The sequence below is a fragment of the Eulemur rufifrons genome, chromosome 5, assembly GCF_041146395.1.
Source record: "Eulemur rufifrons isolate Redbay chromosome 5, OSU_ERuf_1, whole genome shotgun sequence".
Lineage (NCBI taxonomy): Eukaryota > Metazoa > Chordata > Mammalia > Primates > Lemuridae > Eulemur > Eulemur rufifrons.
The window spans coordinates 19,988,233-20,015,802 of NC_090987.1; the positions used below are offsets into that span (position 1 = coordinate 19,988,233).

The following is a 27,570-nucleotide window of genomic DNA, read 5'->3' on the forward strand; positions in this document are numbered from 1 at the left end:
ACAGTTCTATGGGTTTCAACAAATGTATAAATGACAAGTGTCACTATAATAGTGTCAAGCAGAATAAATTCACTGCCCTAAACATCTCTGTGTTCCACTTATTCATCCCGGCCTCTGAACCCCAGACAAGCGCTGATCTTTGGCAATACAGTACTCTCCATATCTTTGCTTTTTCCAGATACTGTATAGTTGAAATTATACAGTATGTGGCCTTTCTTGACTGCCTTCTTTCACTTAGCATAATGCATTTAAGATTTCTTCTTTTTATTGCTAAATAATATTCCATTGTATAGATGTACCACAGTTTGTTTATCCATTCACCTATTAAAGGACATCTGGTTGCTTCCAAGTGTTGGCAGTTATGAATAAACATTCATGTGCAGGTTTTGTGTAGATATAAGTTTTTACATCATTTGGGTAAATACAAAAGAGTGCGGGTGCTGGATCATATGGTTAAAGTGTGTTTAGTTTTGTAGGAAACTGTCCAACTATCTTCTAAGTTGGCTATACTGTTTTACATTACCATCAGTAATGAATGAATTTCTATTGCTACACATCTTCACCAGCATTTGGTGTTGTCAGTGTTTTGGATTTTAGCCGTTCTAATAGTTGTGTCATGGTATCTCATTGTTCTTTTAATTTGCAATTTCCTAATGATGTATGATGTTGAACATCTTTTCATAGGCTTATTTGACATCTGTATATGGTGTCATGCGTTGGTGACATGCGTTCATATATTTTGTCCATTTTTTTAACTGAGTTTCCTTATTGTTGAGATTTAAAAGCTGTTTTAGATACAAGTCCTTTATCAGTTAAGTATTTTGCAAATATATTCTCCAGTCTGTGGCTTGTCTTTTCATTCTCTTAACGGCATCTTTTGCAGAGCAGAAGTTTTTAATTTTAATGAAGTCCAACTGCATAATTTTTTCTTTCATGGATCCTGCTTTTGGTGTTATATTAATACCAAACTGAAAGTCACATAGATTTCTTCCTGTGTTATATGCTAGGAATTTTATGGTTTTACATTTTATATTTAAGTCTATGATCCATTTTGAGTTAATTTTTGTGAAAGGCATATAGTCTATGTCTAGATTCTTTTTTTTTTTTTTTTGTATGTAGATGTCCAATTGTTCCAGCACCACTTGTTGAAAAAATCATTCCTTCTCCAGTGAACTGTCTTTGCTCCTTTGTCAGACTTTGAGGTTCAGCCCATGCTTTGTTTTTGTTTTTGTTTTTGTTTTGTTTATCAATCTCTTTTTCTCTCTTTCTTCTGATTGGATAATTTCTTTTTTGTTGTTGTTGTTGGATTGGATAATTTCTACTTATCTATCTTCAAAGTCACTAAATTTTTCTTCTTTCATTTCCATTCTTCTGTTAAGCCCATCCAGTGAATTTTTTATTTCAGGTATTTTTCAGTTTTAGAATTTCCATTTGGTTTTTATGTAATATGTATTTCTTTGGTGAGATGTCCTGTCTTTATTTGAGCATATCTTCCCTTATATCCTTGAGCATAGTTATGGTAGACAGCTGTTTTAAAATCCTTGTTTGTTAATTCCAGCATCTGGGTCTTCTTAGGGTTGATCTCTGTTGATTATCTTCTTTCTTGAAAATGAGTCATATTTTTCTGTTTCCTCATATGTGGATTAATTTTGAATTGTATCGTGGACATTGCAGATATTCTGTTACATTCCTCCAAAGAGTATTGACTTAATTGATTGTTGGCTATTTATTTACTTTTTGTTGACAGGTTTAGTTGCTGAACTCACACTAAAAAAAGTCTCCGTTAATAGTCGGCAGCAGCTCAAATCTAATTTTTTTTTTTTTTTTTTTTTAGCCTTGGCTTAGGTGGTTGTAGTCTGACCCACACATGAATGGTTAAGGGGTCAGCTATGATATTTGGGCAGAGTTTATATGTAAATTTGGACTCTTCCTCTGTGCTGCTCCTCTTTCCCAGATTCTCCCTCACTTTCTGGTGGCTATGGTTGCCATGAACTTTATTCTCTGATTCTTAAAGCCAATAAGACTGTGAGTTTCTGAATTGTAGCCATTCTGTGCAGCATGGACAATGCTAGCCATTAAGTTAGATGGTATAAATAAATTGGAAACTCCTCCTATAACACTGTTCTCTTCTTCCAAGTGTCAACTCTTCTCCTTATCTATCTAGTTTTGCTCATTTCCAGGACCTTCAGGTAGTTGTTCTTATGTATTGTCTGGAGTTTTTCATTGTTATCTGCTGGAGGGTTGTTCAGATAGGGACATAGTAGGCTATGACCAGAAGCAGAACTAATGAAATTAGTAAGGAGGATTAGAGGATACTTGCAGAGATTCAGGAAGGCATAGTGGCACAGAATAACCCATCTACCAGAGCAAAACATTTGTATTGCACCAAACTAATATTTATGGCCTTTTGGAAATATCTGAATATTATATCTGTAAATCTGTTGTAAATTATAGGTATATATGTTGCTCCTAACATTCCTTTAGATTGTAAATTTCTTAAAAGTAGGAATGAAAAGAGAAGCTGAGATTTTTTTAGGCTAGGTTTTAGTTTGTTCCATGGAAAGAAATCATTGACATAAACTGGAGGATTGGACTTAGGTACCAATAGTGCATAATGCTTGAGTAGTCTGTTATGGGTCAATATCATAGCACAGACCCATTGCTAAAAGCCCCACAATTTCCTGAGAAGATGTGGAATTGTGAGCTCAGATTGTTTCAGGGAGAATAAAGTTAGTATATGCAAAGTGTCCCCTATATGTTAACTATAATACTTACCCTGAGTTGTTTTTTTTTTTTTTTTTTTTTGAGACAGAGTCTCACTCTGTTGCCCAGGCTAGAGTGAGTGCCGTGGCGTCAACCTAGCTCACAGCAACCTCAAACTCCTGAGCTCAAGCGATCCTCCTGTCTCAGCCTCCCGAGTAGCTGGGACTACAGGCATGCACCACCATGCCCGGCTAATTTTTTTTTTCTATATATATTTTTAGCTGTCCATATAATTTCTTTCTATTTTTAGTAGAGATGGGGTCTCGCTCTTGCTCAGGCTGGTCTCGAACTCCTGAGCTCAAACCATCCGCCCACCTCGGCCTCCCAGAGTGCTAGGATTACAGGCGTGAGCCACCGCGCCCGGCCTAAGTTGTTGAGAAGATTATATATTGTGTGGAAAGGATAAAATGTCTAGTATTTAGTAGGTGATGAATGAATGTCAGTCTGATAAAACTGCTACAACCGATGCTGCTTACCAATGTACACGTTTTGTACTATACAGCTCTAATTAGTATCACATCATAGTCATTATAGACTTATATAGTTACAAGTTTTTTCTGGCAGATGGCAGTAGGTGATTGGGAAGGGGTGATATTTATTTATTTGTAAAAGACACTAATTTAACTGATAGTGATGCTACAAATGTGTAGTCTTAGTTTGTATTAACATGTAGATAATTCCCCTGTATTCTTTGTGGTTATGTAAAATGCAGGGTATTTTGTTATATTCTAGGTGGCACATTTTAATAAGATGTTGACAAACGAGAGTGTCTTTAGAGGACAGCAATCAGAATTAATGTCAAATAGAGAACTATTGAAAGAATGCTTTTTACTTACCTGGGGTAAAAGTTGTAATGTAAGGTCTGGGGAATTTTATAGGTTAGCTGACTCCAGATACTGGAGGAGCTAAAGGTGACCTATTTTTCGAAGGGTAAAAGATAAATAGCTCATAATATTTGAAATTTGTAATTTGTGTCATCCTGTGACTCCAGAAACAGTGACATATATAATTCAAATGTAAAGCAGCATGTATTCTAGAAACTATATCTCTATCTGCCTTGAGATGCATTTGGATAGAACCAGGATTGGTGGGTGGAAGATTTGGCAAGCAGAGTCAGCTCAGTGTGAAGAAGAATCATTAGTTTGTGTTGTCCATTCATGGATATGCTGCTTCATGCAGTAGAGTATGACTTCTTATTAAAAGTTTTCTAGCAGAGGTTAGAGAGAACCTCTTGTCAGGCATTTTCTAGAGGGACTTCTTATATGTTGAGTGGTTGACCTCATACAACCTCAAGGAGCTTTCTAGTCTGGAGATTCTTTGATTCTAATACTAGGCAATATACTCCAGCATATAGAAGAAAGAAGCATTTCAATTCTCAAAAAGTGTTTCCAGCATTGTAAAGCATCAGAGAACAAGAATACCCCCTAACCAGAATGGATGTATATCATATCATGCAGTGAAGTTCTTGGTACCTACATGTAGGCATCGATCAAACTGATCTCTTTTTTTTTTTTTTCTTTGAGACATAGTCTCTGTCACCTAGGGCTAGAGTGCCATGGTATCAGCCTAGCTCACAGCAACCTCAAACTCCTGGGCTCAAGCAATCCTCCTGCCTTGGCCTCCCAGACTACTAGGATTACAGGCGTGAGACACTGCGCTGGGCCCAAACTGATAATTTAAGGCTCTACTTCCATGGTTTTGACCCATTCTTTGTACTATTACATGACAAAGATTTTCAGTTATCTAATTGTTCTTTACAATAAAGTTTCACAGCAAGATTATTTAAAGCAAGTTAGGGACACTGACTAATCTGTGATTGCTTACCAATCTCTCCTTGTAACAGGTGTGTTTATCGTGGCTGCTAAGCGAACGCCCTTTGGAGCTTATGGAGGTCTCCTGAAAGACTTCACCGCTACCGACTTAGCCGAATTTGCTGCCAAAGCTGCCTTGTCTGCTGGCAAAGTCCCACCTGAAACTGTTGACAGTGTCGTTGTAGGCAATGTCTCACAGGTTGGTAGGGCAGAGGGAGGTATTCACACCTGTTGCTTTCTTTGATCAGTTTCTAAAAACAATTCCTTTAACATACCATAATGGCAAACAAGTTAAATAATTGTTACAGGTATTCAGTAATTTTAGTAATCCTAATTTAGAGGTAATGGCATGTGTAATTCAAAGCAACATATATCCTGGGAACTATATATGTGTCTGACTTGAGGTGCATTTTGATGTTTCTTAAATTGCAGATTGACTTCCTTGCCTTATATGAAGTTGAGTGGTTTTCCCTTTGTGCCACCAAAGAAGGGTAGCAAACCCAAGCAATACAACACACCTTTTATAATTTCTTACACATTGTAGGAGCTTGGTCAGTATTTGTTGTAGGAAATAAGCTTGCTTATCCTCTATCTTGCTACGTGTGGTGTACAAAGTAGGTCATTTATACACGGGTAAGGGAAAGCTTGGAATTCCTTCGAAGTATACCAACATTTATTGGGTGCCTAGTCAGAGGCTATTTTAGGTGATAGAGTACCCAAAGTGGACAAAAAGGAGGTTATAATCTAATGGAGGAGATTATATATGTATATTTTAAAAGATGTCAATGATGTAATCATTGCTAAAGGACAGAGAATGACAGTGGACACACAATCACTAGGCCTAGAATTTGAATTTGATTCTGTCCATCTTGCCATTGTTTATCTTCATATCCAGAAAAAGCAGTGACATTTTTTCTTTTGCAATTGTGTCTGTCAAATCTAAAATATTTTCATGAAGAATTCTTGATATTAAATCATCTTTTTTTTTTTTTCCACTTTTTTAGGGGGGAAATTTTACCTCTGACCTAAGAAGGCATTAGAACAGATCAAATAGAAGTTGGATACTTCTGGGTTTTGTTTTTCCTAGAATTTATTTTATAAGGAGCTTTTTCCCCTCTAAAATCCTTCTGTTTTTCCCCCAGCATAGGTTCTCTCAAACTTTACCAAAAAAGTCACTGTAAATATTAAATAGTATCAGTTTCATTGTGTTTGTGCCTCTGTTCCTAAAGGCAATATTTCTTGCATTAAGTTTTCTGTCAGACCAAAATACATTTTCCTGGTAAGGGTGTTAAGTGTTTAATGGATAAGTATTTGGGGCTGGGCCTTTATGGTTAGAAGAGAACAGAATAGGTTTCAGATAACATTTGACAGATATCACAAAGCTGTTCTTCTAATTCAATTAAATTTTATTAAATATTACTTGGAATAAATGAGTTTTATGTCACCCTTAGGAAACAATGAAATCCAATATGGATTCTTTTTATTTCTTTTTCTTCCCTAATTGCCCTGGCTCGAACCACCTATGTTGAATAGAAGTGATGAGAAATGGAGATCTTTGTCTTGTTCCTGATGTTAGGGGGAAAGCATACAGTCTTTTGATATTAAATATGATGATAGCTGTGGGGTTTTCATAGATTCCCTTTATCAGATTGAGGAAGTTGCCTTCTATTCCTAGTTTGTTAAGTATTTTTATCATGAAAGGGTGTTGGATTTTGTCCAATGTTTTTTCTGTGTTGACAGAGATGATCATATAATTTTTGTTTTTTATTCTATTGATATGTGATGTATTAATTGATTTTGAGATATTGAACCAACCTTGCATTCCTGGGATAAATCCCACTTGGTCATAGTGTATAATTCTTTTTATACATTGCTGGATTCAGTTTACTAGTATTTTGTTAAGAGTTTTTACACCCATATTCGTAAGAGATACTGGTCTATAGATTTCTTGTGATGTCTTTGTCTGGTTTTGGTGTCAGGATAACTGGCTTCATAAAATGAATTGGGAAATAATCTCTCTTCTTCTATTTCTAGGATGAGTTTGTGAAGAATTGGTATTAATTCTTCAAATGTTTGGTAAAATTCCTTGGTGAAACCAGTCTGAGCTTTTCTTTATGGGTAGTTTTTTGATTACTACTTTAATCTCTTCACTTGTTGGGTCTATTCAGATTGTCTGTTTCTCCTTGAGTCAGTTTTAGTAGTATGTATCTTTCTAGAAATTTTTCCTGTTCATCTTAGTTATCTAATTTTTTGGCACATAGCTGTTCACAGTACAGTTGATTCTTGTTACTGTGGTTATGTTCTATATAGTCGCCGTGATCACTGACTTAGCAAATACTTTAAAATAACAAAAATTACAACAAATTTAAAGATCTATGTTGAGCCTAAGAATACTGAGTTATAGAAATGCCCCCTGTATTTCTGGAGAAAAGATTTGATTTCAGAAGTCAAATAAGGCTTTGCCTTAAAGAAAAAATAAAGGTGTTAGTTCAAAAGCTGCCTCATCTCAGGAGGGCATCTCGTTGGTCAGTAATAGCTGCACTTCAAAGAGACAGCTATAAACTGGGCCTATGGTTCTCACCTGTTTTGAAAGACAAGGCAGACCTCCCTTACCAAAGGTTGCCGGAGCTGACAGGCGTAGACCCCCGGAGATGAGAGCTAATCAGATAGATATGCTAATGCCCAAGCCGGGCCCAGGAACCATGCGGTTAAAGTAATTAACACAAAGCACAGCCCATGTTGACTTCTGGGATCATCTCTGTCTCCAAGAACACAATCACCGGAGCCAAGATGTCTCTGTTTTTTGCTAAAGTAATAGCCTTATCATAAAACTTAGAAGTTTGCCCCAAGAAGATTTTGTAACTCATTGTTCCCCTAGTTAGAGTTAGTTAAAGGATCTGTAGTAGCCTTTCAGGAGACTTTGACCCTAAAGCAAACTGCCTATTAATATGTAAATCCCATTGCCCTTGGCAACAGGAGCCTGTATCTACCCTATAAAATACCTGTGTGGAGTTTCAGTCGGGGATATATTTTATGCAGGTAAAAATATATCCATCCCAGATACCCTCCTTTATCTATTTTCATAAACCTTTACTTTATAAACTATATCTTTGGCTCTGTGTATTATTATTGCCATTATTTTATTTTTTATTTCTGTTTCCTACTATTTTTCATACTTTGCGATGACCTCTGCCTGAGAGACCTGATCGGAAGAAAAAACCTCTTTGCGGGGAGTGTAGCTAACTCCCCACAGATCTAATTGGCTTTTATTTGCAATTCTAGAATCAGGCAACACTTTATTCTGTAAAACAGAACGAGTGTTCCAATGAGCTGAGCAGAAGAGGTTGGTTTAAGCAGAAAAGGGCTGAAGCAGGCAGAAACAGAACAGAAAGCAGATTGGTCATGTCAAAGTTACTTTCCTTATAGGTTTAAGGGTAGGGGAGGATTTCCTTATTATGCTGATTCAGGATGACTGGAATCTCCTGGGCTTTTTTGGAAAACTGGCCCGTTTCAAGGTTCAGTTTGGTTGCACAGCACTTAGCACAAGTGTCTCCATTCTGGTTTTGTCTGGTCTGCTGGGACCTAGTGCACAAGGCTAGTCCTGCTAAACCATTGTTCCCAGGGAAAATATAGGATTTGGGTGCCTGCGGTCACAGTATTTTCATTAATCGATCAATACATAACTTTGTTTTATGTGCGTTTTTCTTTCAAGACACCTTATTTGATATATATTGTTGAATCATTAACATTAAACTCACAGCCAACAGCATAACTCATACCTGAATGAAGTTGATCTAATACACGTATTTGGTTAAGATGATAAATTTTATGTTTTGTGTACTTTACCACAATAAAAAAAAAATAGGAAAAACCCAATTGAGCAAATTATAGTTTTTATTCAGATCATAAACATGTATAATATGCTGTACCTGTATGCATTGTGCCCTACCCTAGGGCCTTATAGTTTATCATTTTTAATATATTGCCAACATTTCTACGTATTTTGTACTTGTTCTTAATTCCTAGATTTGTAGAGGAAATTCTTTTTTCTTTTTCCTGTCTCTGTTCCAGACGTCTTCAAATGCTATCTACTTGGCAAGGCATGTTGGTTTACGTGTGGGAATCCCAAAAGAGACCCCAGCTCTCACCGTAAATAGGCTCTGTGGCTCTGGCTTCCAGGCCATTGTGAATGGATGTCAGGTATGGGCAACATTATATTTCTCTGAAAATTGTTAGGGTGGAAAGGCTAGTAGGTGCTCATGGCACAGGTGGAGAAGGATTTCTCATGCAGAGATTAAGGTATATAAAAAAATTTATTTTAGCCTTCTCAGAGAAGAGAGAAAGAGACAGAGAAAGAAAGAGAGAGGGGAAGGGGTGGGGAGAAGAGAGCAGGGACACAGCGTGGCATCCCAAAGAAAGAAGGGAGATGCCAGCAGTGAGGCCAAGTGGCTCGCTGATTTTAAGGGGGACGAAGAGAGAAAAAAAAATAGTGATGGCGGTCAGTGGATAACAAAAGCAGCAGCAGGTAGACAACAAAAACCACAAGGATGTAAAAGTCCAGGGGGTTGGTTTCCTGCCTTTCGTTGGAGAAGGGATTATCACAGGAGATGTGACTCTGTCCTCAAGATATGGTTGAGGCTGTAGCTCGTTTGCCTGTTTACTCAAAAACTCTGTAGGCTGGGCGCAGTGGCTCATGCCTGTAATCCTAGCACTCTGGGAGGCCAAGGCGGGAGGATCTCTTAAGGTCAGGAGTTTGAGACCAGTCTGAGCAAGAGCAAGACCCCATCTCTACTAAAAATAGAAAGAAATTAGTGGGCCAACTAAAAATGTATGTGTACATATATATATATATATAAAAAAAAATTTAGCCGGGCATGGTGGCACATGTCTGTAGTCCCAGCTACTCGGGAGGCCGAGGCAGGAGGATTACTTGAGCCCGGGAGTTTGAGGTTGCTGTGAGCTAGGCTGACGCAATGGCACTCTAGCCCGGGCAACAGAGTGAGACTCTGTCGCAAAAAAAAAAAAACAAAAAAACCTAACTCTGTAAAAGCAAATTCTCAAAAAAATTTTAAAGAGAAAGATTTACATCTCTTTTTTTGTCCTTTCAGCTCTTTTCAGAAGTTGTGCAAAACAGAACTCCTGCAGGGTGTCTGTTAGTGAGAGAACTCATAGGATTGATCTTTAACTGTTACTGGGGACATTGTAGGATTAGGTGTTTTCCCGTTATTTTTGTAAGGCTGCCCCTTTCAAAAATATGTTAATAGTTATTAGAAGAAATGTCCCACTCCAGTATAACACTTTAGCTTTTTTATCTTATAGTGCTGATTAGGAGATGTCAAAATTTGATTTTTCTTGGAAAAACACTGACAGGAAGAAAACAGATTATTAAAAGCTAATAATGAACCCTCAAATGGAATAAGCCTGTCACAAAAGGACAAATACTGTATGATTGTACTTATATGGGGTACCTAGAGTAGTCAAATTCAGAGACAGAAAGTAGAAAAATAGTGGCCAGGAGGTAGGGTAGGGGAGAAGGGAAAGTTAGTGTTTCATAGGTATGGAGTTTCAGTTTTGCAAGATGAAAAGAGTTCTGGAGATAGATGGTGATGATGGTTGCTTAATGCCACTAAACTATATACTTTAAAATGGTCAAAGTGGTAAATCTGATGTATATTTTGCCACATTTTAAAAAAAAATTAATATGTTCATCATTCTTATTGAATGCTTCCTATGTGCCAGGCACTGTGCTAGATTTACATTCAATATCCTATTTAATCTTCACAAACATCCTATGAAGCAAGAACTGTTATTATTCCCATTTTACAGGCAAGGAAACTGATTATTAAAAAAGGCTTTAAGGTTACTAAGTCAAAGAGGCAGAATTTGAACTCAGGTCTGTGAGAACTACCTGTGAGGGAGGTTGAAACACTGAAGAAAGACTGTGAGGCAAGGAGGAGAGTTGAATCTTGGAGATGATAAGAAAATGTATTTTTCATGCCTGTAATCCTAGCACTCTGGGAGGCCAAGCGAGAGGATCACTCGAGGTTCAATACCAGCCTGAGCAAAAGCAAGACACCGTCTCTACTAAAAATAGAAAGAAATGATTTGGACAGCTAAAAAATAAAAATTAAAAAAAATTAATAAAAAAATTAAAAAAAAGAAAATGTATTTTATTACAAAGTAGCTTAATTATACAGTTGATAGAAGTACAAAGTAGTATGATCTTTTTAAAGCACGGTTGGGCAAATGCATTTGTTTCTATGAACGCAGGGGAAGAGAGTACAGTGAAATTCAATTTTATTTGTAAAAGTCTTCATTTGATTACAAACAAGAGACACAGATATTTTGTAATGAATAAATTATTTTCACATTAGTTTGTTTCTACAACAGTATGTCTTAAATAGTGACCCTGATTTTCTTAGCAATAATTTCAAACATCACGTTCTCAGAGGCTTACTATGTGCGTCTATTCTGAGAAATGCAAACAGTGAAAAGAGTTGGAAGAATGAATGAAACAGATTCCTTTTCATTAGCCCCCGAGATTGACCTGGTTCTTGTAAATCTCTGGTCTCCTTCAGATGCATCCATTAATAGGATAATTTTTTTCTTTTGCCTTTTTAAAGGGTTTGTCCTCTATTATCTGCTATACATTTATGCCAGACATTAATATCTCTGCTGATTTTCAAGATTTATATTAACAATTACTATTCTTAGCCAAAATGTAGGTAGGGTCTGTTACTCAGGCAAAAAATGATTGAAATCTATTAGTTCCGCGCCCCTCCCCCCCCATCTTGGGAATGGTTACTTTACAGCATTTGCTATGCAATTACTTTAAAAGCATTTCCTGGCCGGGTGCGGTAGCTCACGCCTGTAATCCTAGCACTCTGGGAGGCCGAGGCGGGTGGATCGCTCGAGGTCAGGAGTTTGAGAACAGCCTGAGCAAGAGCGAGACCCCGTCTCTACTAAAAATAGAAAGAAATTATATGGACAACTAAAAACATATATAGAAAAAATTAGCCGGGCACGGTGGCGCATGCCTGTAGTCCCAGCTACTCGGGAGGCTGAGGCAGTAGGATCGCTTAAGCCCAGGAGTTTGAGGTTGCTGTGAGCTAGGCTGATGCCACGGCACTCACTCTAGCCCGGGCAACAGAGCGAGACTCTGACTCAAAAAAAAAAAATAATAAATAAATAAAAGCATTTCCTTTTGAGACACTAAGCTAGGGTACAATATTTATTAGAATCATCATTAATTTGTAAAATCTGTATACTTCTTAATACCTTTTTTGAGTATAATAAAAAGGTTTTTCTTGTTGTGGTTGTTGTTCATTTGTTTTTAAACAGGATATTTGTGTTAAAGACGCTGAAGTTGTCTTGTGTGGAGGAACCGAAAATATGAGCCAGTCTCCCTTCTGTGTCAGAAATATCCGTTTTGGAACCAAGCTTGGAACAGAGCTCCAGGTTGGAACCATTAAAATTTTTAAGGATTATTTCTTATGATATTAGATAAGTAATTTTAATAACATACTTTTTTACCAGACACAAAACTAATTTTGAAACCAAGTTTGTTAATGAAGATTGGCAAGATATGAATGATTTGAAGTTTGTAAACTACTTCAAATCTCTCTTTTGGTTGTTAGTTTTGACATTTCAACTCACATAAAAGTATGTGGAACATAATTTGGAGCACACCTCTAGTAGTGGAATTAACCCATGTAAATGGCCATAGGCCTGGGAGAGGTGGAGGAAGGGAAGAAGTGGGTTAAAAAGATAGGCAAGGGGGTATGCCTACACAATGAGTGCATTGCGCACCGTTTGGGGAATGGTAACACTTGAAGGTGCTGACTCGGGAAGGGGGGGTGGGGGGGGAGGGACATATACCTACCTGATGGGTGCAATGCGCACTACCTGGGGAACGGACACGCCTGGAGCTCTGACTTGGGGGGAAAGGCGGTACATGGGGCAACGTATGTAACCTGCAATTCTGTATCCCCCATAACAATAAGATGATATTAAAAAAAAAAAAAAAGATAGGCAAAAAGGGTGACTTAACTCCTTGACTGCTACGTGAGTTGTGTTTAACTCAGGCTAGTTTTGCCCCCAGGCCAGGTGAAGCAAAACCCTGCAGTTGGTTGGTGAAAATCTTGCATGATGTTCTTATTGTTACAAGTAATATTTGACCATTTAATTCTAAAAATGTGGGTTGCGTTGCATATTCTCTCATGCACAGAAAACAATAAAAAAATAACAAATTAGAAAGGATTGTTTTAAGAAAATACTGCGACCCCAGGGAAAAATCTTTTTTTCTAGTGTGGCAATGTGTTAATCTTTCTGCTAAACAGTTAACAGTCTGAGTAATTAAATCTTTACTGTGACTTAAGAGAAGTTTTATTTCTGGAGCCAGCTCAGAATAGATTTCTTCTGCATCCCAGAAAACATTAATTTTGAATACAGATTATATTATCCCAAAACAGACAAAAACTGATCCATCCACCTTCGAGAGCTGCAGCCTGAGAATGATAGCACAGTACTGATAAAGAATGATATTATAGTCTTCCTCCCATATGAAAAGGCTAACGACATTTTATATTTTTAAGCATCTTTCATTAGTAATGTTTGATTTACACTGTTCACCCCGTTTCTCCCACCTGGCCTTTTTGGAAGTTGAAAGTAATGAAACTTAGAGAATATGAGGATTTTAACAGTATTTTAGGCACCAAATATATTTGAGAAATCCTTTGCAAGGACAGGTCAGTGACTTGAGTTAATGAGGCAGCAAATGGAGCACACTTATCAGAGACTCAAACTACTTGGATAATAACAACCTCTTCTCTAACTCCAGGAGCCTGTCCCAGCTTCTTTTCAGCCTTATTAGTAACTGGTAGAACCAGCTGTCCCTGTCACTGGCAAGGGATAAAAAAGGAACACACATACAGTTTTTCCTACTAAGCTCATAAGTGGTTTGCAAAGGTGGCTACAGGAAAACATTGCATGAGGACTCATTGTCAGGTTTCTTACAGAATGTAGAGGATTTATTTTTTGATTATAAGGTAACTTCCTGTGATCTCACCTTGCACATTTAGTACTGTCAGCTCTCTTTAGAGCCCCACATTTAGATACAAACAGAGAGTGTGTGCATTTTATTGTGTGACATTGGATGTTTTTTAAAAATATCCCAGAACCAAATATGAATAGTAATAGCAATGTTTATCAGAAGTATAATTTTACTTTTATTTATTGGAACTATTAATTATTTAAATTTAAAGAAATTATAGTATATTACTTTCAAAAGATAATGCTCTAACAAATCACTCTATTAATGTCTTTTAATAGCTGGAAGATACTTTGTGGGCATCATTAACCGATCAGCATGTCCAACTCCCCATGGCAATTACTGCGGAGAATCTTGCTGTAAAACATAAAATAAACAGAGAAGAATGTGACAAATATGCCCTGCAGTCACAGCAGAGGTGGAAAGCTGGTCAGTGAAATGGGATAATTATCAATATCAATAAAAAAATCTATAGGAAAGCTTTTCATGATTTCTTATTATGATCATAAGATTATTAGTTTACAAATCATTGCAAAAGTAGTTTGAAAATTACACTTTTTCATTACTCCTTTATTTTTAGATGATCAGATATTCAATTAATTATTGCAAAATTAACTGGGAATTTTCTCTTGAAAAAGTTAATACTACTTAAAAAGTGACATTGGTACTTGGCTTTAGATGGACACTTGAATGTAGTCCTGAACTGGTCCTGTTGTCAGGAGAACATGCCGAGGGATGTGATACACTGCAGCAGGGGTGATGGCTCACTGTGGCTACTGGAACAGGGAGGGTGTCCTCCCCCAAGAGCCATCTCATAATCACAAGGAGGGGTGATGTGTTTGGAGAAGACCCACTGGGTATCCTTTAATGCCTTCTCCCATTCCTGAGAATCATTACACCTGACTCAGAGACTTAGAACTAGTTCAAGACCTGAATTATAGTGTCCCTCGTGTAACATAGCACACTGCTGTGGGGCCAGTCCAAACTGAGCAACATAACAACAGTTCTTTTATCAATATGGCAAGTTGAAGAAATGTGTTGGTCTTCTGAAAATGATTTTTAAAATTAAACTGTTATAAACAACAGGAAACACTTATTTAGGGATGGATATTAAATATTTGAAGTAGTGAGGATAAAGTCCATTTTTGTATTTCAGAGGGATGAGTACAATAGAGCTGATGCCATTCAACTCATCTGTGTTTTTTAGTTACACATTTATAGTGGAAGAGGAGTGGTCTAGAAGTCAAAAATTATCAGTTCTGTTTCTAGTTTCGCCATGTACAAGTTATCTGTCCTCAGTCAAGTCCCTTATTCACAGAGCGTCTGTAAAATAGACATAATATTTGCCTTCCCTGCTTATCTCCCCGCTTATCTAATAAAACCAAAAAGGGAAGATAAAAGTATTTTGCCAACTCTAAAGTGATGTCAATATTAAGATGGTGTTATTACTGACTTACCCTATTTCTGAAGCTATAGTTTACTACAGTCCATTCTAGTCAATGGAGGTCAAAGTAGGTTGTACGTATAATTGTATCAGTCATAGATTTTTAGTCATAGATTACTTGGTAGCATAGAAAACTTGGTTACTTTTTAATTACTTCCTATCTCACCAAAAGAAAAAAGGCATTAAATCCATTTAGTACAATTAAATCTATAGCTAACAGACAAACACTGCTAATAGTCTAGCAGTATCTCGTAAAAAAATTGCAATTCAAGACAAGTAAAATTATTTTTAAAAGGTGCAAAATGTATTTGCATAGATGCATGACAGTGTATTGAATCCTTCAATAGGGAAGGTAAGTTGTGTGAATAATAAAGGCTCATATTAAAGTAGCCTGTAGGGAAAGGGTAGACCAAAAATCAAATTGAAGAATATGTTTGATTTATTTTCTTTGTATATTTCTCTCGTTTTTATTCTTATGGTAGTCTTTCTGTCATTTCAGCTAATGATGCTGGCTACTTTGATAATGAAATGGTGCCAATTGAAGTGAAGACAAAGAAAGGGAAACAGACAATGCAAGTAGATGAGCATCCTCGGCCCGAAACAACACTGGAACGGTTACAAAAACTTCCTCCAGTATTCAAGAAAGATGGAACTATCACTTCGGGGAATGCATCGGTTGGTCTCACTACACAGATTAGCCTGAGCTCTTCCAGATATGTTCAATGCAAAATACTCATGAAGTATCTCGTAGATATTTTTCATGCTAGTCTTTATTTAGCTTAAACTATTAATAGTAGTATTCATATTCAATTAATTTGGGTTTTCATAGTCCAACACAAAATATTTTAACTAGGGGCCCTTATATAAAACTCTTCTGATTTCTTAGTTTTTTCAGAATGTCTGAAGGAAATATGCCTAGTTTATTGTTTTGGTTGCTATACTTTTTCTCTTTCTCCTGTATACAATTCATTAGATTTCTTCTTACTCACATCTAGATAAAAAGTTTTTGTGGGTTTTTTTTTTTTTTTTTGACATGCTTTTCTATTTTCCATTAGTGAAATTGTATTCTGTGCCTAAAACAATCCTCTGAATCCACCATAGTACTAGTTGTTTCCCAAATTATGCCATGGCCTCCTATGCCATATTCCTAATACAACCCCATTAGTAATACTACTCCATTAGTCCAAACTCTGATTAACTGGATTCTTTTATCCTTTAGTTAATCTACCATCTTTTTTCAAGGGGATATGTGATGGTGCTGCAGCCGTTATCTTAGCTAGTGAAGATGCTGTTAAAAAACATAACTTCACACCCCTGGCAAGAATTGTGGGCTACCATGTGTCTGGATGTGATCCCGCTATCATGGGTATCGGTAAGTTTATAGTGACACCAACTGGTTCTATTATATTTCTGGAGATAAGTCTACCTTGGCATTCAGAGTCCTGAAAAAGTAGCCAAACCAAGGTCACTTGTGGAGGAAAGGTAAGATAGGTAATCAGTCATTTATACAGATAATCTGGGTGAAGAACTGTCCTTGCTACAATAGGAAAACCAAGACTGTGCAAACTCCTTGTGAGCAGTAATCACATCTGATTATCCATTTGAGATATTTAAAAATTAACACACAGAAAATAGCAGAGAAGAATTACATTATGCTTACAAGATAAAAGAAATTATGAGATGGGAGAATTCACGGGGTGAAATAGAGACGGCTGTATGGAGAAAGTCTAAGCCTGGCTCCCTGCTGGGTGTTTTACACAGTCACTAACGTACCTCATTCCATCTTCCTACAACTCCAGTAAGTGAGACTTCTTTGTGAATGAGAAAATTGAGGCTTAGGAAAGCTGTCTTGAAAGGTTCCAAATCAGTTAGTAACGGAGCCAGCATGTGAATCCAGGTCTCTCTAATTCAAGTGCTCTTTTCACTGTGAGTTAAACATACTGTCTCAGGAAATCAAAGTCATAGTCCTCTGGGTCAGCTGAGGCTTATTAGCCAAATAAAAGAATTATAAACAATTATCTAGATTGGCAAAGTACTAGGTAAAGAAAATTTAGAACTCCCTACAAACAAACATGTATAGTCTTGGCTTGAAAAATATGAATTAGAACAAAGAGCTTTTCACTGGATGTACTCCCAGGAAACACAAATGTTGCTGAATTTGAATAGTTCCTATCATTAATCTTTGGGGAAAGAGGTAACCAATTAGGTGCCTTACTTACAGAAATAAAATTGGTGCTCAGAGGCTTTGATCTATCCCACCTATAACCTCACACCCTAGGGAAAAGCCTGCCCTAGGGTATTGGTTTCAGATTATTTATAGGACCAAAGATTTTTCTATCAGCTTAGGCCTTTTTTGACTAAATTGCTTTTTGAGGTGGGTCCCAAGGTAGGAGGAGGATAACCTGTTGCTGACCTAACATCTCAGATATTCTTCAGGTCCTACAGGTTCTACTCGAATAATAGCACTTACATTGATTTGGGGTTAATACTCAGCCATGTTTGCTGCCATGTCCTTCAGAGAAGACTTAATTTGTGTGCAGAATTCCTAAGAAAGCAAGCTGACATGTTCATACCTTGTCACCTTCCACTGTGTCTCAAATTTATGTAGGCAAGAACTGTTAGGTATTTAGATATCTGCTAAAAGTCCATTTTTTTTTCCATTACAGTCTTTTGAGTTTATTAGGTTTTAGCTACCCTCTGCTGGTAAAACGTAGCTTTTGTCTTAGAAATGGAAGGTAGCTGAAAAATTAAACATCTGTATGTTGTTCTAACATTTATCATTTTGGTATCTAGAGTGGTTCCCAACTGCAGACGATTTTCAAAATCTACCCATAACCCCACCCCACCCAAGATTTTGTTTTAGTAGGTCTGAAGTAGAGCCCCAAAACAGGAGTTTTTTTTCCATGTACCTAGATGCTTTTTGTTTGTTTTGTTTTATTTTGTCTTGTTTTGTTTTTAGCTATAGCTCCTGGAATGGGACCTTGATGCTTTTGATGATCAAACAAATTTGTTTGATATAGATTATTTTATAATTCTTTTTCACTCTAATCTCCCATAATAGGTTCTGATAGATTAGCATAGTCAGTGAAGAAAGAAAATGTAGTTTTCCTTCATTCTGTTCCTGGGCCAGGGTGCTTGCCTTAATGTACAATGAATGCCACTGTGGAAGGATCGTCTTTTATCCTCAGGGCTTGAACAGAGCTATGCATGCCAAGTGTCCCACAGTATCAGATGCCCCTTCTAGAAGCTCATCTGTCACTTGCATGTAGCACGAGATTAAACAGGGTAACCACTGGAAGCGCTCCAGATGAATGAGCAGGAAAATAACTTATTGAGTATCTAGTGAGGACTGATTTATCAGTCCAGTTTTTAAGAATTAGCTCCCGAGTTCTGCAGCTGTCTAACATACAGCACTCCTTAGCCCTGCAGAATAGCTGTAGACCTAGAACAAGCCAGGACTTGAAAAGAACATTTGTGGCTCTGAGGACGTACACAGTTATAGAAAGGTTGTGCTCCCTGGAACTCCTCAGGGGTGGCAGTGGCAGAGGTTGGTGGGTGGAGCTTTGAGCCTCTTCAGCTGGAGCAGCTCTGGCCTTATTATTGACTTCGTTTGTAGAAAGAAGGGCAATATTTGAAAAAGGTTGAAAAACAATTCAGAACACTTTTGATGAGAAGCTTAGTAATGCCCAAAGAGGTGCCCAAAGTCACACAGCTATTGGTGGCAAGAGCTAGGACTAGAATTAAAGTCTTCTTTTCCTAACAAGAATACTAAACCTTCCTGATTCCCAGTAAATAACAGAGTGGTCTGGGAAGAGTCCTTTAAAAATCAAGCTATGGCCTCACATATTGTTACAATTGACAATAACGATTCTGAGTTAACATGAACCTACTGAGTCGTGCTTGCTGTGTTGTTTATGAAGACAGGGAAGTGTGTACAGTGGTCTTAGCACCGTCAGCCTTTCCTTCTGTGTATCTTTCACCGCTAGAGGCTGCTTTGTCCCCTGACCAGGCTGGATAACTGATGCTTTGCTGTTGACTACCCGTCCCATTTTCATGCCTTAGACATACAAAGAGAATCCGGAATTAGATTCTGTATTAAACCAGTAGCCACACAGAACTGTCACTTTTACTTGAAAAGCATTAACTGGATGGTCTTAATCAACAAGCAGACTGTGTCCAAAGAGCATTTTAATTGGGTGACAAGATAAATTGATATGAAATTTAGATTTCATTATGCTTTTCTTGTAAAGACAGATTTCCCATTTTACCTTGAGTATATTTGTGAAACGTTACAGAATGTTTGACTACTTGAATTCAACAGAATATACCAAATATTTTTCTTTGCAGACATTTATGGTAGTTTTTTGATTCTCTGAGAACAAATAGAGAAGTAGATAATATTCTGTAGTCAGATTTTTTTACCTTTTGGGGAAAAAAATATGAATTTACTTAAAAATTATGAGCAGTATTAAAATGTCATTGGTGATCATGAAAAATCTGGAGCTAAAGGTTTTTCTTTTTCTTTATTCTTTTTAGATCCCTAAAGCCTTGCCAAAGGGAGTTAAAGTTTATTTCAGAAGTTTTAGGTAGATTTGCATTTCTTGAGTTAGGGGTTATGTTTTAAATTCTCTGCCTACCCTTGGAATTATAAACATCTTCAGATATCTTTACAGTGTCTCATTGCTTCCCATCTTTCTGTGTAAATGTGGAGATGCTGTTCCTATTTCTTGCCTTTTGTCCAAATAGGCCCGAAAATATAGAGTGTAGCCCAAATCCCTTCTTTACTATGAATATATATGTTTTGTATCCCAGGAGAGCACTCTGTCTGCCTTGCTGTTTGATATCAATTATGATTTATGCCTGACTATAAAATCCCACATATGACTTTGGCTGTTGGAAATCTTAAAGCCATTCATGGTAGAGTTTTTCATGTAAGTCTCTCATCTGCAGCTTGAGTGTATAAACTGCTTTTTACGTTGGTTCTGTTTTTTGTTTCTTTATTGTCACATCATTTAATATGTGCTGTCAAGGTGGTAAATTTGTGCTTGCTAATAACTCTGTCACATTATTTCTTCCTTATTTAGTAAAGAAGGAGAAGTTTGATACAGAAATAAATATAAGATGACATTTATTTCTATATAAGATTTTTATTCTTATATAGGTCCTGTCCCTGCTATCAGTGGGGCACTGAAGAAAGCAGGACTGAGTCTTAAGGACATGGATTTGGTAGAGGTAGGTGTTCTTTTTTTACAGTATAAGAAAACCACCTACTTTTATAGCATAAATGGCTTTAGTTTAGTATTTTACAGCTCTTTCTGTGTCAATATTGTCAAGCTTTCCAAATGATGTACATCTAAATAAATATTACCTTCATTACATGCCTTCCGTTGGTATTTTTCCCTCCCTAAAATGCTTTACATATATCTGACTAATTCAAACAGCCTGATTTCTCCTACTAAAGTACAAATTCCTTGAAAACTTCTTAGACTTTATTTTTTTTTATTTTTTATTTTTTTTAACTTTTTTTAACTTCTTAGACTTTAAAGAACTCTATTGCATTTTAGACTATTAATTTACATGTTGAATTAATTCTTGTGTAAGGCAGGAAATAAATAAGTGATTTTATTTTATAGATTATGGTGAAAAAATATATGTAAAAGAATTCACCTAATAGGCTGGACACTGTGGCTCACACCTATAATCCCAGCACTCTGGGAGGCCAAGGCAGGAAGATTGCTTGAGCTCGAGTTTGAGACCAGCTTGAGCAAGATCAAGACCTTGTCTCTACTAAAAATAGAAAAACATTACCCAGATGTCATGGCACGCACCTGTAGTCCCAGTTACTCAGGAGGCTGAGGTAGGAGGATCATTTGAGCCCAGAAGTTTGAGGTTGCTGTGAGCTAGGCTGACGCCATGGCACTCTACTCAGGGCAACAGAGTGAGACTCTGTGTCAAAAAAAAAAAAAAAAGAAGAAGAATTCACCTAATAGAAAAGCAGTATCTAGTGCCAACTCTCGAAGTTTCTTGCCCTTCTTCCCAAATTGAGCCCCCCAACAACATATCTTTGGCTTTTACACCATTGTTGTGGTTTGAATTGGGACATACCTATTGTAATTTTTGACACTGGAAACTTAAATTTATTGATAGAGTGATTTTTTAAAAAAGAAAAATCTTAGAACAAAGGTGTCTTAAGCATTTAGCATAATTAGAAAAGATGGAGTCGGGTTATGGTGGCTCACACCTGTAATCCCAGCACTTTGGGAAGTGAGAGGATCCCTTGAGGCCAAGAGTTCGAGACCAACCTGGATAACATAGCAAGACCCCATCTCTACAAAAAAATAAGAAAAATTAGCCAGGTGTGGTGGTGTGTGCCTGTAGTCCTAACTACTTGGGAGGCTGAGGTGAGAAAATCACTTGAGCCCAGGAGTTCAAAGCTGCAGTGAGCTATGATTGTGCCATTGCACTTAAGCCTGGGTAACAGAGCAAGACCCTGTCTCTAAAAAAAAAAAAAAAAAAAAAAGAAAAGAAATCAAGAAGAAGATAAAGATATATATGTAAATAAAAAGACATATATAACATATATTAAAGATATATATAAAGTTTACATAATATATGTTATATATTGAAGATATATATAAAGTTTATATATATTCCATATTTTGGGAGTATTTGAAAATTTTAGGCAATTAAGCATGTGCTGCTTGGCATTGGAAAATAGCTAATATATAACAAAGGAAACCTCTCTGTTTAAATTGGTAGAGATGGCGTAGGCATAGGTTGATTTCCTCTATGGTAATGTCTCATGCAAGAAACCATGATTTCAGACAAATAGTTCATCCTTAAATCTCTTCTTCCATTTTTAACAGATCACAGTTCAGAGCCTCTAAGGAGCTACTTAATTTACCATATTTGTGGCAGCAAATAGATACCAGTAAATTTATTACTTCAGACTTCACACTTAAAGCTCTGTTGAACTGCATCGACTCTGCAAAGCTGTTCATAATCATTTATAGATGTAGAAATACTCAAGGACATAACTTGCAACATAGTTTTCCAAGGTTTAGAAGCCCTGTTTCACAACATATCCTAAATCTCCTAGTACGTCCTTGAAGATGACTATATAAAATAGAAAAGTAATGTTGGATCTAAGGACAAATAAACACCATCCTGGGAGAACACAAAATACAGTAGGAAAGAACACAAAGACTGAATTTTGATCCCAACTCTGCAAAAGTTATCTTTCTTAGAATCCCTTTTCTTATCTATAAACTGAGCTAAGGTCATGTGAAAATATAGTGCTATAGACTTGAAGTAAGGTCATTCTCATAGCCAGCCTTGGTAAGTATAATATAACAATATGATCGGCCCTGAAGTTTTATCCTTTGTTTTCTATCAGTTTCTTCTCGGAAGATAGCGCCTAGTACTGAGTAATAATAATAATAGCAGCCACTCAGTAAATACTTGCCATGTATCAGGGAATACACTATACACTTAATACCCATGATTTTATTTAACCCTGACAATGACTCTTAGCATGATACTACAGTTGCATTTTACTGCTGAGGAAACATAAGTGTATGAAGAGTTTAAAGACCATGCCTAAGGTCACACACTAATAAATGATGCAGCCAAGATTTGAACCATCCATCTAGCTCCAAAACCTGTGGGCTTTCTGCAGTATCCCACTGCCTCTAGCATGTCCATTTGTAAGATTACTCAGAATGTCTTTTCTCTAAGGAGTGCATTTGACTTAAAGCACCATTTAGTAAATATACCCATTTTCAAACCTAATAGCTTTAAACAGAATGATTGAAGATAAATGCAAATAACTTTGTAAGGTAATTTAAATAGAAAGAAACAGCAGAATTGGCTGTTGATCGGACTGGACTATTCTCAGTTAAAAATTAATTTGTGAGTAAGGATTTTTGTTAATGCTTTAATTTTTTTTTAAGGTGAATGAAGCTTTTGCTCCCCAGTACCTGGCTGTTGAGGAGAGTTTGGGTCTCGATCCAAGTAAAACCAATGTGAATGGAGGAGCCATTGCTTTGGGTCACCCATTGGCAGGATCTGGAACAAGAATTACTGCACACCTGGTTCATGAATTAAGGTACTTGCTAGAAATTGCTGTATTTCAGATTTGCTTTTTTTTAAAAATAGAAATGCATGAATTTTGGTCTCCCCAGAACAATCCAACATTTTTCATTCTTCTTCCTCACATCCTCTGCAGTGGTTCTTAACCAGGAACAAGTTACTTGGGCAATACTTTTCAGCTGGCCTTATAGATGAGCCTTAAGATGAGTTGACTTGTTAGTGACTCTGCACTTGGAACCCAAGCTCTTGCTCATGTTTGCTCTGTGTCCTGTGTGGCCACTCACCATGTGCTCACTGAGGGACCAGTGTATGTCTGGCCGCATCCCTGGTGCTGGTGCATAGCACTGAGCAGATAATGAAGCCCTAGTACTCATGGCACTTACATTTTAGTGCCAGTTATAGGAGTAAAATTAACTTATTTAAGAAAAAAAATAGTACTAATCTAAATGTCATCATTTTAAAAACCTAAGCAAACTGACAATTTGGATCTTAGTTTTTCTCTTCACTGGTCCCAGGGTTCCAGAGGGAACCTTCTGTGTGTTTGATACTTTTCAGTTTTGATAGAAGAGCTCCTCCTTCTGGTACTATACATATTTTGGACCATTTTGCTCTGTTAGTAGGAAAATTACAAACAAAACCATATATGTCAGGCTGAAAAATCTCTCTGACTCCCTATTAGGCTAGGGTAAATGGGACTCTTATTTCCCTTAATGATTCATTGAGTTGAAAGGAATGATTGACATGTATAAAAATAATTCCTGGATAATATTCTCAAGGTCATTGTATCAACATTGAGGAATGAGAACAGATGGTACTTTAAAAGAATCTAATTTTTATAAAAGAGACAGGAACTGTTTCTAAATTATCTCCCCTTTTATATGGACAAACTTCATTAATTACATTTATTCTAAGGTACCATAAGACTCTAAAATCATATAAATCAAAGACTGAATATTCGTTCCTTCTTCTTTAACTTTCCCTGTTTATCTAAATTACCTCCTATTCTCACCTCTTTCCCACAGCACACCTAAGCTTGTATATTTGTTTCAGTCCCTCTAACTACCCATCCTTTTCTTGGGTTGCCTACCTCTTCTGTTTTGCCTTTTTTTTTTCCCTTTGGATAAAAATACTTAACTTTCCAAATTCTTTCACCTATTGTGACTATAAACCAATATTGATTGGGGGAACAGATTAAGAACAGGAGCTGAATAAGAATGAATAATGCAAATGTGACTGATTTGTTTAGTTAATTAATCTAATTCTATTAATTCTTTGAGTAAATTTCAATTACTGCTTTCATTCTTAGGCGCCGAGGTGGAAAATATGCTGTTGGATCAGCTTGCATTGGAGGTGGCCAAGGTATTGCAGTCATCATTCAGAACACAGTCTAAGGAGACCGAGGAGCCCACTATGACCCACCCTTGCTCTACTTGGCCAGGCCACAGTAAAACAGGTGACCTTCAGAGCAGCTGCCACAACTAGCTGTGCCCTGCTACTGAAACAGTAATTGAGTGTGATCAAGCCATGGTGAGGCAAAGATGCATTTATCATGAGTAAGAGCCCATGCCAGACAGAATTAGGTTCTCAGATTTGCACCAGTCAAATATGATGTATGTCTGAACTAAAATTCAACAACGGAAGACCTTAAAAGAAATTGTATCCTTGCCAAATAACCACCACTTATGCCTTAGATAATATGATTATAAGGAAATCGAATAAATGTTGCCTTAACTTCAGCTAATCCTTTCCTGTCATTTACTGTATTTTTTTTAAATATTTGTTTATAAAATACACATTACATAAAGTTTACCATCTTAACCATTTTTATCTGTACAGTTCAGTGGCATTAAGTATATTCACACTGTTATGTAAATATCACCACCATCCATCTCCAGAACTTTTTTATCATTGCACACTTGAACCTCTCCACCCATTAAACAGTAACTCCTCATCCTCCCTTCCCCCAGCCCCTGGCAACCACCGTTCTACTTGTGTCTGTCAATGTGACTACTCTAGGTACTTCATACCATGAGTGGCATCATAAGTATTTGTCCTTTTGCAACTGGTTCATTTCTCTTACCATAATGTTCATCCTTGTTATATTGTAGCATGTGTGAGGATTTCTTTTTTAAGGCTGAATAATATTCCATTTTATGTATAGGACTCCTTTCTTCTCAGCTTAGAGTCCATATTTCATCCTTTATTTTCTCCCTTGAAAATATCCCCACACTTCCATTACTTCATTTGTCTGTCCTAAGACTGGATATCTGATAGGGCAAGTCCCTATTGCCTATACTGGTTAACTTCATAAAACATCCATTAGGCATTTTGAGATGAAATTGAATTTGTAGGTTATGGATTTATTAGGGAAATTGACATCTTTATAATACAGAATCTTCTTATCTATAAATATAGTTTATCTTGTAATTTATTCAGGTTCTTTTGTCCACTTATTTTAGGTATTTCTTCATAAAAGAGTCTGCAATGAGGGTGCGAAGAAGTTTTCAGATTCTGGATGTATTTTAACATAGCCTGGAAATTTTCTGATGGGTTGATTGGCTGTGAGTTGGCAGAGAGAGGAGTCAGGGATGACTCTTGGGCTTTTTCTCTTCACCACTGAGATAGAGAAAGCTGCAGGTAGAGCAGGCTTTGGGGGAAGATCAGTAGTGCAGTTCAGACATCCAAGCAGTAGGGTCAGATGTGGTGGCTCACACCTATAATCCCAGCACTTTGGGAGGCTGGGGTGGGATTATTGCTTGAGGCCAGGAGTTCGAGACCAGACATCCAAGCAGAGAGGCTGAGCAGGCACTTGGGTGAAGGAGTCTGGAGTGTGGGAGAGAGTCTGGGATGCAGATATAGATCTGAGAGTTAGTGGCCTATAGATGGGACTTGATCAAGAATAAGTGGCCTCCATCCTAGATGAATACAAATAAGGAATGAAGATTGGTGTTTTCTTCTGTTAACACTTCTAGCTTTTCATGTTTATGACTTAAGAAAAATTTAAATGATAAGAGTAATTTATAAAACCAAGTATATCTATATTGCCCTTTGGCAGAATGACCCCATCTTTTGCTCACTTTACACAATAAGTACCATTTCCTTCACCTTCATGGGGGGTAAAGTCTCGTAAGTTACTTAGTAAGTCAAATAACTTAAAATGTAGGATGGGAACATACGTTTTAAAGGAATGCCTTTGTAAATGAGAAATAGTTTTTATAAAGTGAACAATTACTCTTATTTCCTATTCTCTCCATTTTATTTTATTTTAATGTGAGTCCTGGATTTTCATAAACCTGGTGAGTCTACTTGGACCAGCAGTGAGCCCAGGGACACCTCTTCCCCTAGGTGGTGCCCCAGGCTCATGCTGACGGGTTCACTTTCTCCACAGCATCTCAGCAAAACTGGCCTACCCCTGGGTCCTTCTCACTTCCTAGGAATTGAGGAAGAGAGAGAAGGAGCCAGCAGTAAAGAAACCTAGGGCAGCAAGGTCTCATCTCCTGGCCTGTGCCCTAATGCCCCTAGTCAAAGACACGGCCCTTTGTTTCTCCTCAGTGAAAATGCAAGAGACACAAAGCCCTTGGAGCTAGGGAGTCCCGCGTGCTCCAGTCTCTGAGCTAGTGACGGACATGGCCCTCCCTGAGGTGCTGAGCACCAGGACAAGCTAGGACAGCCCCCACCCCTGCCCCCACCAGCTGAGGGCACAAGGAGACAGGCTGGGGACACGATCTGTAGCAGCAGAGGAGGTGGGTAAGAATGATGGCACTCCCCACACCTCTGCCATCATATGCTCCTGGAGCCCAGGACCTCCATGACTCCTCTTGCTCACCCTGGACGCTGTATGTGTTTGGGAGTCCACAGCTGCCCCCAGCTGTTCACCTGCAACAGGGCAGGGGCTCCAGGGAGCTGCTTGTCTGCTCCTCCTCACTTCCTTGGTCATCAGCTGACTGGGAGCTGTGACCCGTGAGGTCTGAGGGACATGGGGAGCAGCTAGGACATGTGACAGAGCAAAGACAAGTGGGGAGATGCGTGTCCTGCACCCTCACCATCCTTCCCCATAGCTGCCCGCCTCCAGGGACAGATTCCTGCTGCAGACTGTGTGAGATCCTCAGCAAAGAAACAGGCATTGATGGATGTAAAACTTTCCAGGAACACAGCTAGTGTGGAAGACAAGTCTACGTCTGCAACATCTACCCTCCCTGCAATTCCACCGTGTTCCAATAAATCAGAGCAAAGGAAGTAATGAGACAGGATCCTCCAAAGCCAAACGTTGGCACAGTCTCAGCACAGCCAACATGCAGACACGTTCCAGAAACCTGAAGTGCTATAGAAACAAGGCGCACTGACAGGAGAAGTATTAAGAAAATCTAGACGTGGACTCTGAACATGCAGTTCCTTGGGAGCCTTTTGAGTAA

At 37.6% G+C, this 27,570-nt stretch overlaps 1 protein-coding gene across 1 annotated transcript in view; it reads left to right on the forward strand.

The window, feature by feature from the left end:
- The window catches only part of ACAA2 (acetyl-CoA acyltransferase 2), a 28,988-nt gene extending 4,088 nt beyond the window's left edge, over positions 1-24,900 (forward strand). Inside the window, exons 2-10 of the mRNA XM_069468429.1 lie at positions 4,607-4,773; positions 8,646-8,774; positions 11,916-12,032; positions 13,905-14,052; positions 15,567-15,742; positions 16,310-16,439; positions 20,229-20,299; positions 23,020-23,174; positions 24,465-24,900. Of these exons, the coding sequence (XP_069324530.1) occupies positions 4,607-4,773; positions 8,646-8,774; positions 11,916-12,032; positions 13,905-14,052; positions 15,567-15,742; positions 16,310-16,439; positions 20,229-20,299; positions 23,020-23,174; positions 24,465-24,549 (1,178 nt within the window). The 3' untranslated portion in view covers positions 24,550-24,900. The remainder of the gene's footprint in view (positions 1-4,606; positions 4,774-8,645; positions 8,775-11,915; positions 12,033-13,904; positions 14,053-15,566; positions 15,743-16,309; positions 16,440-20,228; positions 20,300-23,019; positions 23,175-24,464) is intronic.
- The last annotated feature ends 2,670 nt before the right edge of the window (positions 24,901-27,570 follow it).